The sequence below is a fragment of the Cryptomeria japonica genome, chromosome 8 (assembly GCF_030272615.1).
Source record: "Cryptomeria japonica chromosome 8, Sugi_1.0, whole genome shotgun sequence".
Classification (NCBI taxonomy): Eukaryota; Viridiplantae; Streptophyta; class Pinopsida; order Cupressales; family Cupressaceae; genus Cryptomeria; species Cryptomeria japonica.
In genome coordinates this window covers 674,563,077-674,575,684 of record NC_081412.1, presented here as the reverse complement: position 1 = coordinate 674,575,684, position 12,608 = coordinate 674,563,077, and the positions used below count along the sequence as shown (strand labels likewise).

General features: G+C 32.6%; 1 protein-coding gene across 1 annotated transcript; it reads right to left on the bottom strand.

Moving 5' to 3' along the window:
• Positions 1–2,906: 2,906 nt before the first annotated feature.
• LOC131032361 (putative receptor-like protein kinase At3g47110) lies at positions 2,907–6,367 on the bottom strand. Its single transcript, XM_057963307.2, has 2 exons — positions 3,579–6,367; positions 2,907–3,471 (listed from the first exon to the last, which is right to left on the bottom strand). Exons 1-2 carry the CDS (start codon positions 6,232–6,234, stop codon positions 3,020–3,022), a joined length of 3,108 nt encoding a protein of 1,035 aa, XP_057819290.2. The 5' UTR covers positions 6,235–6,367; the 3' UTR covers positions 2,907–3,019.
• Positions 6,368–12,608: the final 6,241 nt, after the last annotated feature.

Sequence of the window (12,608 nt, the reverse complement as noted above, 5' to 3'; positions counted from 1 at the left end):
CATTCCTCATTGTAATAGTTATACTTACTCCTAACATGGTATTATTTCATTTTGGGTAGGTTCCCACCATGCTTTTTCCCTTAACCAAGTTTTCCACGCCAAAAATATTGGTGTTATGTGTGTTATTGATGTGGTGTTGATTTGTGATTTTGTTGTTCATTATCAAATCTGAATTTAATTTTGAGCTGTGTTGAATTTGTGAGCAAACTGATTCACCCCCCTCTCTCACTTTACTGCATTGTTGCCAAAAAATCCCTCCACCAACTGGAATGAGGATAGGTCATTTCCAAGCAATACATGCTTCCTAATGCAAAAAGTCCTATAACTCTTCAAATATAAAACTTTTGGATGAATCCATAATATACATAGACTCACAATGCCAAGAGGAACAACTTTTACATACAATTTTTTTCAAAGAAATGTTGAAATAACTTGCTATTTAATGAAATAGAGGACATCAGTGTGCCAAGGGATAACAATCTTAGAAAGGACATTAAGACATAAATAAATTAGTGCCCAAGAAGGAAAATATAAAAACATCGCACATGTGTATGCTAGAAATGTGTCACCGTCTTAGAACTACATAGTTGTCATAGAAAGATGTTAGATTATGGAATCTATGGTGTAGTCTTATTTTTACATTGTGGTCTTGACCATACATTGTAGTCCTAGATGGAGATTGAACACATGTTCATTTATAGGTCTCATTCTTAGGGAAAAAAATAGGACTCGCAAAAATAATAATACAACACAAACCAATTCCCAAATGATTGAAAACTAGGAGGGACAACCCCACTTAACCTTCAAAACATTGACCAACAAAGGAGATGTTGCACATGGGATGAAAGCCTATAAGGGACTTCAAAATTAGTCCAAGCGCACAAGCGGTAGGGGGAAACACTCCTAATGTACCCTACTAGTCCTTTAAACAAGAGGAGAACCACAATGATACCACCATGCGGTGAGTTCTCACTAATTCACAATCCTTAAACTCAAGAGATAGACCATGCAAGATCATGCAAGGACCAATGCCAAATTCAATGTTTTATATCACAATAGATTCATTTTAAGCTCAAATTTAAATGTGTTCTATGTTCATTTTAACAACATAACTGAAATGATAAATTGGAAATGAAACAAAAAAGCATTTGACACCAACACCTAGTTTAAATGGAAACAATCCAATAACTATCCCTTAGTGATTTAATTTACAACTAAAGAAATTCTAAAACCACTGAAATCAATCCAAGCTACAATTTTTGAAGAGATGGCTTGAGAAGGAGAGCAAGTTTTCAAAAAAAAAAAAAATCAATCAAAGAATGTCTTTTACCTTTTATCACTTTTTCTCTTTTACTTCTTTATATATTTTCTTTTCTTGGAATAATTATATGATTTTTCATAAATTAAAATTAAATTCCTAAGCAGCTTTTTTTCAAAGTAAATAAAGCAATACTAACTAGTCATTTCAAGAAGTTATAATAATACAATTTAAACAAATTTTTGAAGCTGATTATTTTTCAAATAATAATTTTAACTAACATATTCAAAGTTAAATCTTCTTAAAATATTGATGAGAATTTTTTTTATAGAAGTCTTCATAAATTTGTTAAAGTGTTTTTTACTTTTAACAAGTTGCAAGTTCTTCTTCAGCGGAACGGAATTGGAGTACATACTCCTTCATCCACTCAGTCAAATGTAATCGTTTGGGTGCAAAGAGAGCTGAGGATTTGGTCTACGTACACTCCAACCTTTGTTTGTTGTCACATAAGGACCTTGAATATAATTTGGGTGCAATAAGGAATTGGGATCTAGCCCCTGAGTGTGCCGATTTAGATGCTACAGTTGCACAACTTGCCCAAAACTCTATAGACGAGGCAGCTATGGAACTTGAGAGAGACTTGGCTAGTGGGTGTGACATTCCATTCGATAGTGGTTCAATTGATGTTGTATTTGAACCACTTGATGACCTTGGGCTTGGGTTGGATGGTTTAGATGAAGATGAATATGGAATTTAAATCCCATAGATGGCTTGTAATTTGAATTTTTATTGTGTCATGACATATTCACATTCTGAAACTTGAAACTTGAATATTATCTTTTTTGCAAATTATGAATATGATATTAGACTTTAGTTATTAGTTTACTAATAACATTTGCGATATATGAATATTTATTGGCGTTGGTAATTATGGATTTATGATTTATGTATGGAAAGTCACATTGTAAATTTTATTTTTGTATGGATTGTATATATTGAAGATATATATAATATATGTGTATATATATAAATTTATAATTAATATATGTATATATGTACGGACGAACCCATACCCGTACCCAAGAATTTTTTTTTTTGCCGAACCCGCGAATCCGTACCCGAACCCGAACTCGAACCAGTAACTTAGCTTTTTTTTTAACACTAGTATGACTATGCTCCTCTGTTTCCTTCGGCTCTACCCTATAATTGCAGAGTTGAGGGAAAGAATGAAGAATAGGAAATAACTCAAAGAGAAAAAATAAATGTAATTGTTACTTATCAATAAAGTTGAAAATTCACCGACCCAAAAAAAATAAAGTTGAAAATTCAAATATTAATTAAAAAATAAATAACAATTATCTTTATTTTTTGTTAAAAAGAGTGGATGTTACAGTATATTCTGTATGTTAATTAGATATTAAGTATATTTATACTATTTGTTCATTTGAAATCAAATTTAAATAGTTGCTTATTTTAAAACATTTTAATCCATTCTAAAAAAAATGGATTTATCATATTTGTTATATTTTGTGTATGTAAAATCAACAAAGATATAATATGTGCTCTCTCAACAGAAAAATAAAGAGAGTGTCAAGAAACAAAATTCTTAACATAATTTTGTTTCAATTTTGTTTCTATTTCTTTATATATAGAGTCAATCAATAGCTATATTGTCTTCTAAATGGCTGAAGATTATACTTTGAGAGTTTGACCAAACATTAAAATGTCATAAATACATAATCTCTCAAGTTGAGTGAAGAGCTACGATGTAGATGTAGACCAATCATCATCCTTTCCTAATTCAATATTTTCTCGATCATTTGTACTCTCAAGAAAGGACAAAATATCCATGGGCAATTGAAGAGACCGACTACCAAGAAATGTCATTGCTATTTTTTCTAATCTTTTAGTTATCTCCATCATATTTGGTCGTTCTTGTGGCAGCTCCCTTGTGCAAGCCAGACCAACTTGCATAAATTGAGTAAGACATGACAACACCATTGATAAATCTGATTCATTAACATCTCTAAGTAGGTTGCCATCCACCACTTCAGTGATTTTATTTGGAAAATTGATACCTACCCATTTTGGTAGATTAATTCCCTCTACAAACATGTCATTTTTAGGTCTCCTCCTTGTCAACAACTCTAAAAGAAGAATTCCATAGCTGTATACATCTCCTTTTGTGGAAACCATTCCACCCATTCCATACTCTACAAAATAATACAATAATTAGTGATCCTCAAACCATATAAAATATCCATACTATTTCTGAAAATAATAATAATAATTTATATTGGAACAATGCAAAGTTTTATACCTGGTGCAATGTAGCCAATAGATCCATTCAATGCATTTGTAGAAGAAAACGAATTCATTGAATTCCCAAATAGAAGTTTGGTAATGCCGAAATCTGCTACACATGGAGTCAAATCATCCCCCAACAATACATTATTGGGTTTTAGATCACAATGTACGACTTGTACAAAGCAATGGTGATGCAGATATTCCATTCCTTGTGCTATCTCCTTTGCTATTCTTAATCGGTCAACCAAATTTAATTTGCATTCATCTCCTCCCTCAGGGTAAAGCCATCTCCCCAAACTTCCATTTGACATGAATGGAAGGACCAATGCTTTAAAGTCAAGGTTGGAACAAGTTGAAATGATTTTAATTACATTTCGATGCCTGACTCTTTTCAACACATTACATTCTCTATCAAATGTTCGGAGAGCATTTTCATCTTGTAAATTTAGAACTTTAACAGCAATATCTATACCATTTTTTAGAATCCCTTTATAAATAGATCCAAAACTACCAATTCCTATTAGATTTGCCTCACTAAAGCCACCAGTTGCATCTAGAAGTTCTTCATATGCAATTCGTAAGGGCCACACATTGAGATTGGGAATCCTTCTTTGTCTCCATCTATAGGAAAACATAAACAATAGGAAAGACATGATGAAAATTGCAATGCCGACCACAACAGGAATTATCACCTTCTTGCTAACTGATGGTTGTTTGTGCTTGGAATGAGAGCATGGTGACAATGTCATCAATGTTCCACAAAGGCCAAGATTTCCCATAATTGCTGACTCATCAATTGTTGCAAAAACTCCTTCCTCTGGAACCTCTCCTATTAATTTGTTTGAAGAGAGATTGATATGTTGAAGTGTTTCCATTTCTCCAAAAGCCATTGGAATTGCACTTGACAAATTGTTGTTGGAGAGATCAATGTCCAGAAGATTTTTGAGTTGTGTGAGTGATGTTGGTATTGGACCATAAAATGAATTCCATGAAAGATTCAAATATTGTAAATTTGTGCAACTTGATAGTGAGGCTGGAATTTCACTTGAGAACTTGTTAAGAGACACATCTATAGCTTGAACCATTACCATTTTACTCATTTCTAAAAGAGAACCTTGTAATAAATTGTCAGAAATATTGAAATAAAGTTGGAGGTTTTTAAGATTTGCTAATTCTGGGGGTATATTTCCTCTTAGCTTGTTGTGAGACAAGTCTAACACCTCCAATGTTTCACATCTCCCTAAGCTACCAGGTATTTTTCCTGATAGTTGATTGTGATCAAGAGCTAAAACTCTTAATTGTGTGAGATCACCAAGACTATTTGGAATTTTCCCTGAAAGCATGTTTTCACTGAGTACTAATTGCCCAAGGTGTTTTGCTTGATCCCAATTGTTTGGAATATTTCCATACAAATTGTTTATGGCTAGAAACAAGCTTTCAAGATTTGGAAGTTGACTGAATGGGGATGGAATAGTTCCATTAAAACGATTGTCTGATAAGTCTAAGTATGTCAACATTGTGAGGTTGCTAATACCACTTGGTATATTTCCCTCAATTTTATTGGAGAACAACTCTAAATCAGTGAGTTGGCTTGACAACTGACTAATAGAAGAGGGCAAAATGCCAGTGAAATAATTAAGGGACAAGCTTAGAAATTGTAAAGAAGAACAATTAGTCAAAGCTGTTAGAATAGAAAAATTGTTGCTTTGGCTCACAAGATGATTATCGCCCAAATTAAGCCATAGAAGTTGGTATAAATTACCAAATTCCAAGGGCACCTTACCATTAAGTTGGTTGCTAACTAAATCAAGCACTTGAAGTTGAGTACAATTGGAGAGGGAACTTGGGATTTCTCCAATGAGTTGGTTTCCCTCCAATAGGAGCTCTTGCAACTCTCGCAATTTGCCAATTTCCCAAGGTATGTGGCCAGTTAATTGATTATAATATAATGACAAATTATGGAGAAGAGTGCAATTTGAAAGGGCAGCAGGAATCACTCCTATCAAGTTGTTGGTACCAATAGAAAGCACTTCAAGTTTAGTAAGCATACCCCCTTCAATAGGAATCTTACCTTGGAGTTTGTTTCTCATCAATTGAAAGGATATTAAAGAAGACAGATTTCCTAAAGAAGTGGGGACTGTGCCTGTCAACTGGTTTGCTCCTAACAAAAGTGCTTCCAAATGTGAAAGATAGCCAAGCTGAGAGGGAATACTACCACTCAAATTGTTATAAGACAAACTTAGAACTTGCAAAGAACCACAATCTCCTAAAGTGGATGGAATGGAGCCTTCCAATTTATTTTGAGCCAACACAAGTATTCTAAGACGAAAAAGCCTCCCTAGCTGAGGAGGAATTTGGCCTTGTAAACTGTTATTTGCAAAATCAAGTATTCTAAGAAAAGAGAGATTGCCAAGAAAAGGAGAGATGGTTCCTAACAAAGACATACCAGTGAGATTCAAAGAAGCCACACGTTGATGACGAGAAGAGCAGACAACACCAGTCCAATTGCAAAAGGAATGATGAGGAGACCAATCGGACAATAAATTATTCGACTGGGAAATCAAAGAATGCTTAAAGGACAGAAGAGCTTCTTCATCAGAATGAGAAGAAATGTGTGTAGGTAATGCAGAGAAAACCAAGAGGAGGAAACATACTAGAGCCATCTTCATCTTTTATCTGTCTTGAACTCACAAACCCCAACCCTCTGTGTTGTACTCAGGCTCACCAAATTGTTATTTATAAGCTGTCCCATGATGAGAAGTCATACGAAGACCAGAAAGATGATGATTGTGTCGCACGCAAATGGAAGTGGAGGAAATGGGAGGAAGGTTCCATGCAAGTGTGAAAGGGTCGAGATTACAGTAAGCATTTAACTAATGTTATAAGCGTGTGGGCTACGACTCCATTAATAGACATAAAGCTACATCCAAGTGGGAAAAGGTAGAGATTACGTTGAAATTTTTTACAACCGTGTGGACTGCAACTCCAAGAATAGACACAAAGATGTGACTTTCATATCAATCCTACACGGACGAAGGTTGTGGAAAATGGGTTGAAATTTAGCATGGAGAAAATTGTGTTCACATTATTTTCACTTTCTTTAATGTCTTATATTATTCAAATTTGTTTAATTTTGTTCATGCTTTACATCTAATCGAGATTATAGTAAGCATAGACAGAAGATGTGCAGGTCATCTTCATCCTTCGTTCACCAGATTTGCTGTACATGCAGACCGGAGAAACTTTCATTTTCAAATGGGCCCTTCATTTTCATCATTCAAATGGGCCCTTATGATTTTCATCATTCACTTCGTTCTTCAATTTTGATTTTTATGGGGGTCAATTTTGATATTTTTTGGTCGATCTTGATTCATCTATTTTTTTCAATAGTCTTCATTTGATTAATCTATTTTCAATCACCCAAACATTACTTGAAAACCACCCTAGTGGGAAAAGGTGAACTATTATATTTAAAAATATTACAAGCGTGTGAACTGCTCCAAGAATAGACACAAAATGTGCTCTTCATTTTCATTGTTCACTAAGTTTTGGTCAATCTTGACTCATTTATTTGCAAGAGACTCTTGGCTTATAGAAGAAAAGCATTCCACACAAGAATGGAAGAACATTGTGGAAACTCGGAGTATAGAGAAAATTGTAAGCATTTCACTAATGTTATAAGCGTGTGGGGTACAACTCCATGAATAGACATAAAGCTACATGCAAGTGGGAAAAGGTCGAAATTACGTTGAAAATTTTTACAACCGTGTGGACTGCAACTCCAAGAATAGACACAAAGATGTGACTTTCATATCAATATTGTCATTGTTCCCTTAAGTTTTAGTCAATCTTGACTCATCTATTTGCAAGAGACTCTTGACTTAAAGAAGAAATGCATTCCACACAAGAATGGATGAACATTGTGGAAACTTTGGATGAACATTGTGGAAACTGGGAGGAAAGTTAGTATCGAGAAAATAATTAATCACGAATTTTATTTTGTATTGTTCAAATCTTTTTTTTAAAATTTTTATTTTAGGGAATACATTTAATTCAAATCTAATATATTAATGGTTTGTCTATCTAAATTTTCAAATTTGTTTGAAAGTAAGAGTGGAGTGTATTTTTTATAATTAAAATAATTAAAATAAAAAAAATATTATATTATAGAATTTAATTTAAATAGTAAAATAGATAATTTTGTGATGCACAAGTTTGATCTTGTAATTTGTATACTTTTGTTTCATGGTTCACCTCATTTGTCACTCTCTAATCTACTTTAAGAATTGGCTAAAGGACTATCAAATTATTAGTTCACAATTTCTTATAATTCATCCTTTGAAAAATGACTAGCTTTATGATTGATGCAGTAATTCAGGCTAACAAGCTTCTAGCATGAAAATGTTCTAGAGTAATGTGATGTAATTCACTAGGTTTTTATTAGGTCTTCCAATTGAAGTGTTCCTAACATGTTTCTTCCTTCAATGTGAATGAAACTCAACAATTCTTTGATGTCCCAAATAAATGGAATTAAATACATTAAAAAATAAGTACATAACAATAAATCACATAAATATGTGTTTACTTGATGCATAATAGCTAATTAAATTTACAAGAGATCACCAAATTTAAATTTGAATAAATTTTAGGGTTCGTATCTACAAGCATGAGGCCATTCTTACAATTATGGAGTTGACCCCAAGATAGGTAAATGGTAAAGTTTGTATAAAGAATGAATATTTGGATATGTATGGTGTAATAAATAAGGGATGCATAGAAGGAGGTGTATAAATGAATAGGATATGGATAAAAGTATGGAAAATTATGTAAACGGATAAAAGTGCTCAAGAGAAGGAATTGAGTCCAAATTTGCACAAGATTGGATATTTATTGATATGTAATTTATTTATGCAATTATATCTCAAAATAGGAGCAAAAATAAATGGAAAATTGACATGTGTATGAAAAATATTCCTCTATTGGCACGTATATAAGTATACAAAATATACATTAAATTAGTCAAATTTATATAATGAAACAATTTGATTTGATTCACATGATTCACTTTCTCCTAAAAGTATACAAGTCTTACCTTAGATTTACATGAGAGAGTATATTAAAAAATATGCCAATGCTCATTTATATGATGAGGGTACTTGAATTTTATATCTATTAACATATGAAGATAAATCCCATTAAAATATGTAAAAAATACTTGTAAGAAGAATAGTTAATGGTTGTCTACTAAGCTTAGTTATGTAGTGCATTTACATAGAGATAAGTGATGAAATGCAATAATATATTTTAAAAATTATGGATGAAAATTATTGCATTGATTGGGTGATATATTCAAGGTACATATTATTGAATTAACTATAAGAATTGGGTACATCATGTGTGTGTAAAATTTAGAATCTGTATCTGAAACACAAACACTCAATAGATCATTACATGCATGGTTAGTCGAGCAAAATCAGAAAATACAAAACCATGACAAATCGATCTATTGCCTCCTAAAATATGCGAGTATAAACTTGCTCTCAGATTTATCTAAGCAATACCAGTGACTAGACTACACCAAGACGAAGGATTTAATCTATATGAATGCAGGATTAAGCTATATGAAATCTATATGCTAACATGATTAAGCTGTTATGATTAGGATAATATGCAATAAGCTAAGATACAATATTCTCAATGACTCTAGAGAAAAACCAACATGATAACAATAAAATCTCTAAAATACCCCGATTGAGATATGGGAGCCTGAATTTATAGAAAATCCAGAGAGAAAGCGACAGACGAGATTGATTGATGATGAGCAGTCGAGATTATTCAAGAGGAAGCACAATCTAGGTGATTTGATGTGATTGGATGCTTTCTCCAGTTTTGAAGGAAATAGGATTGAGCTAAAATTGAGATAAAATAAAAAAAACTGATTTATTCCATTTCTCCTTCTTAAAGCAAGCTTTCTTTGATTTATTCTCTTTTATTCAATTTTGCTCCTTTTTTGAATTTTCTTTTTTAAATTATCTCAAATTGATTTTTTTTTTCAAAATAATTCCTTTTGGATGATTAATTCCATTTTTTCAAATTAATTCCTTTTTGATGATTTAATGACAAATTGATTTTTTAATTAAATATGCTAGGATATTTAATTAATTAAAGAGATTTTGATGTTTTATTTAATTGAAGTGATTAATATGCCATGTTAAATTGATGATTTAGGAATTAATTAATTAGGTGCTCAAAATTGATTTAATTGTCTTTGGTTAGGACCTTAGTGATGTAGTCAAGATTAGGGGGCCATGGTTTAGATGACCATTTTTAGGGTATTACATTTTCCCCTATTTGAATTGATGTGAGAGCAACGCATTGATTCAAAGAATAGTTGATGTCAAAGATATACCGGTTATGAACTTGATGGATCACAAATGGATGAAAAGCGAGATATTCAACTTGATTTGAAGTGATGAAATTGAATAGATTGATCAAAGCAATACTAATCCCAAACTCGATTGAACTAGGACTGATGAAGAGAAAAGATATTGATCTTGAACTTGATGGATCAAGAAGCGGGTACCGATCTAGAACTTGATTGAACTAGAATCAGTTGAGCGAAGAGATTATACGGATTCTGAACTTGATTGAACAAGAACCGAATAGCAAAACAGAATGTCCAGCTTGATTTGATGCAATGAAAGTGAACACCTATTTGGATTGAGGGTGTGACCACTATCAAAAAGACTCTTTAAAACTTTGATTGGGTTTAAACAAATAACCATTTTGATGAGGTACGACGAAACTGATTACTGTTAAGAGACTGATTTAGATGAAGACAATATCAACTTGATTTAGTGCGGTGAAATTGGTATGCCCCTAGAGATTGATTTGATTTGAAGAACCTCAACTTGATATGATGTGATCAAGTTGAGATGCCCCTAGCAATGAGGTCTTGTTTGATGAGATTTGATTGATGTTCAATTAATCTTTGTTTGAAAATATTTGCTGCTCGACTTTTGATGATGTAATCACTAATAATGATGATGTAATAAGTATACCCTCTCGGCAGCGAAATCGAAAGATGGTGAGATACCATAGTGATTTGAGGCAATTCGAGTGATACAAAGATTTAGTGATAATGATTTGAGCATGGAGAATGATTTAAGAATTGCTTTGAGATAAATTAAAGGACTTCTAGGTATGTGCACCAAATTGTGGTACCAAAAGGGGGTCTTTAGATGCCACTTTTTTTTGAAATCAACAAAGTCTGAACTTCAACAACAAATTGAAGATAGTTACACTCCAAATTTGAAGGTGCAACAAGAACAAGAGTCAGAGTGCTTCGAGTCTACTTTCTAAACTACTATTTTTTTTTTTAAATGGTGGATATTAAGGGCTTGAAAAAGGAAGGCCGCAAAAAGTGGTCTTGTTTTTATGCAAAAAACATAACATAGCGTCTGTTGTGGCCCCCCTAAAATGTCAACTTTTTTTTAATTTTTAAAATTGCTTCGGTGAGAAAATAGCTAACACCATTTTATTTTATGCCAAATTTTTCAGCTAATTTTTTAATGAGTATATGATTTTTTACTAATTTTCGAAGTGGACACATCCTGAAAAACAGAAATTTGAGTGTGCTCCCCCCTAAAATCATTGATAACTAATCAAAAATCAATTTTTTTTTAAAATCAAGTGTAGAATGGAGTATAGTTTCTAAAAATATAAGTTTCTTCAAAATCTGATGAACGTGTAAAAAACTAACCCAAAATAGTGCATGTTGGTTTTCGACCAAAAATGGACACACTAACAAAATAAATTATAGATGAAAGCCTTAATGAAATCAAAATGCGAAAAAAATTACATGCTTGGATATTTAAGAGAGAGATTGAGGTTACTATGGTGGTTTTTTAGTTTCATTGAAACATGTGCAAACCTGATGGAGAGCACGACAAAAAATATGTGAAAATTTTTAATCTTCTGATAAAAACACTATTGGTATGATGATGATTGTAATGTATTCATCATATGTTTTCATTGATGAAACACTCTCACACACACATGATCATATTGACTACCGGTGTAACTTTAATTTTTTACACTATCAACCGGTATTCTCAGTGGTTATCTCTAATCGGTACTTTGTGTCAACCAGTTATCTCTAATTGGTACTTTGTGTCAACCAGTATGTGCATAAGAGACAACTTGTAGATATGGTAAGATGAAGAACAAGATGCAGATCAAGAGAAGATCATGAGAGAAGATTCGTTGATAATGGTATATTAGTTAACTCAAACCGGTATTGATTGTTCCAACCGGTATTCAATTATTTTTGTGATGAGTTACCATAGATCGTGATGAATTATGCCACCAAAAAAAATTTGGCGTTAATTTTTGTGATGAGTTATGATTACTTGTCAAGATACACTGCACCTAGGAAATTGTAGTTTGATTTACTTAGGCCGACATGAAACTTAAGGTCTATTTATTGACATCGTAATGCATCATTTGATATGATATAAATAAGTGTTATGTGCGAAGAAGAGTTAAGTTGCAGAGTATGCAATTGTGTTACTTAGAACAGATCAATCAAACTCGTTGTTCTCTAACAATTACAACATAATCAAATCCCCTAACTGGATAACCTCTAACAAGGTGATCCATTAGTTTGGATTTCTTAAATCCTCCAATGAGGTTACTCTTAACAAGGTACTACCTTTAACAAGGTATAAGCTTCTAATCAAGCTTTGGGATCTCTAACAAGATTCGCTCCTAGCAGAGAACTTTGTAGACCTTAACCAGCTAGTTATCTATTACTGCAGATAGTTAACTTGTGAGTTCCATCTCACCATGGTTTTTACCTATTTGGGTTTTCCACGTACAAACACTTGTGTTATGGTTAATGCTTTACTTTTTGTGAATGTTGTTATATCATTTTGGATTGCAAGCATTGTGTTTAAAAACTTTGTAAAGTTCATTTACTGGTTAGTGTTTAAAGTAGTTATTTGTTTGGTGTCACTGATTCACCCCCCGCCCTCTCAGTACA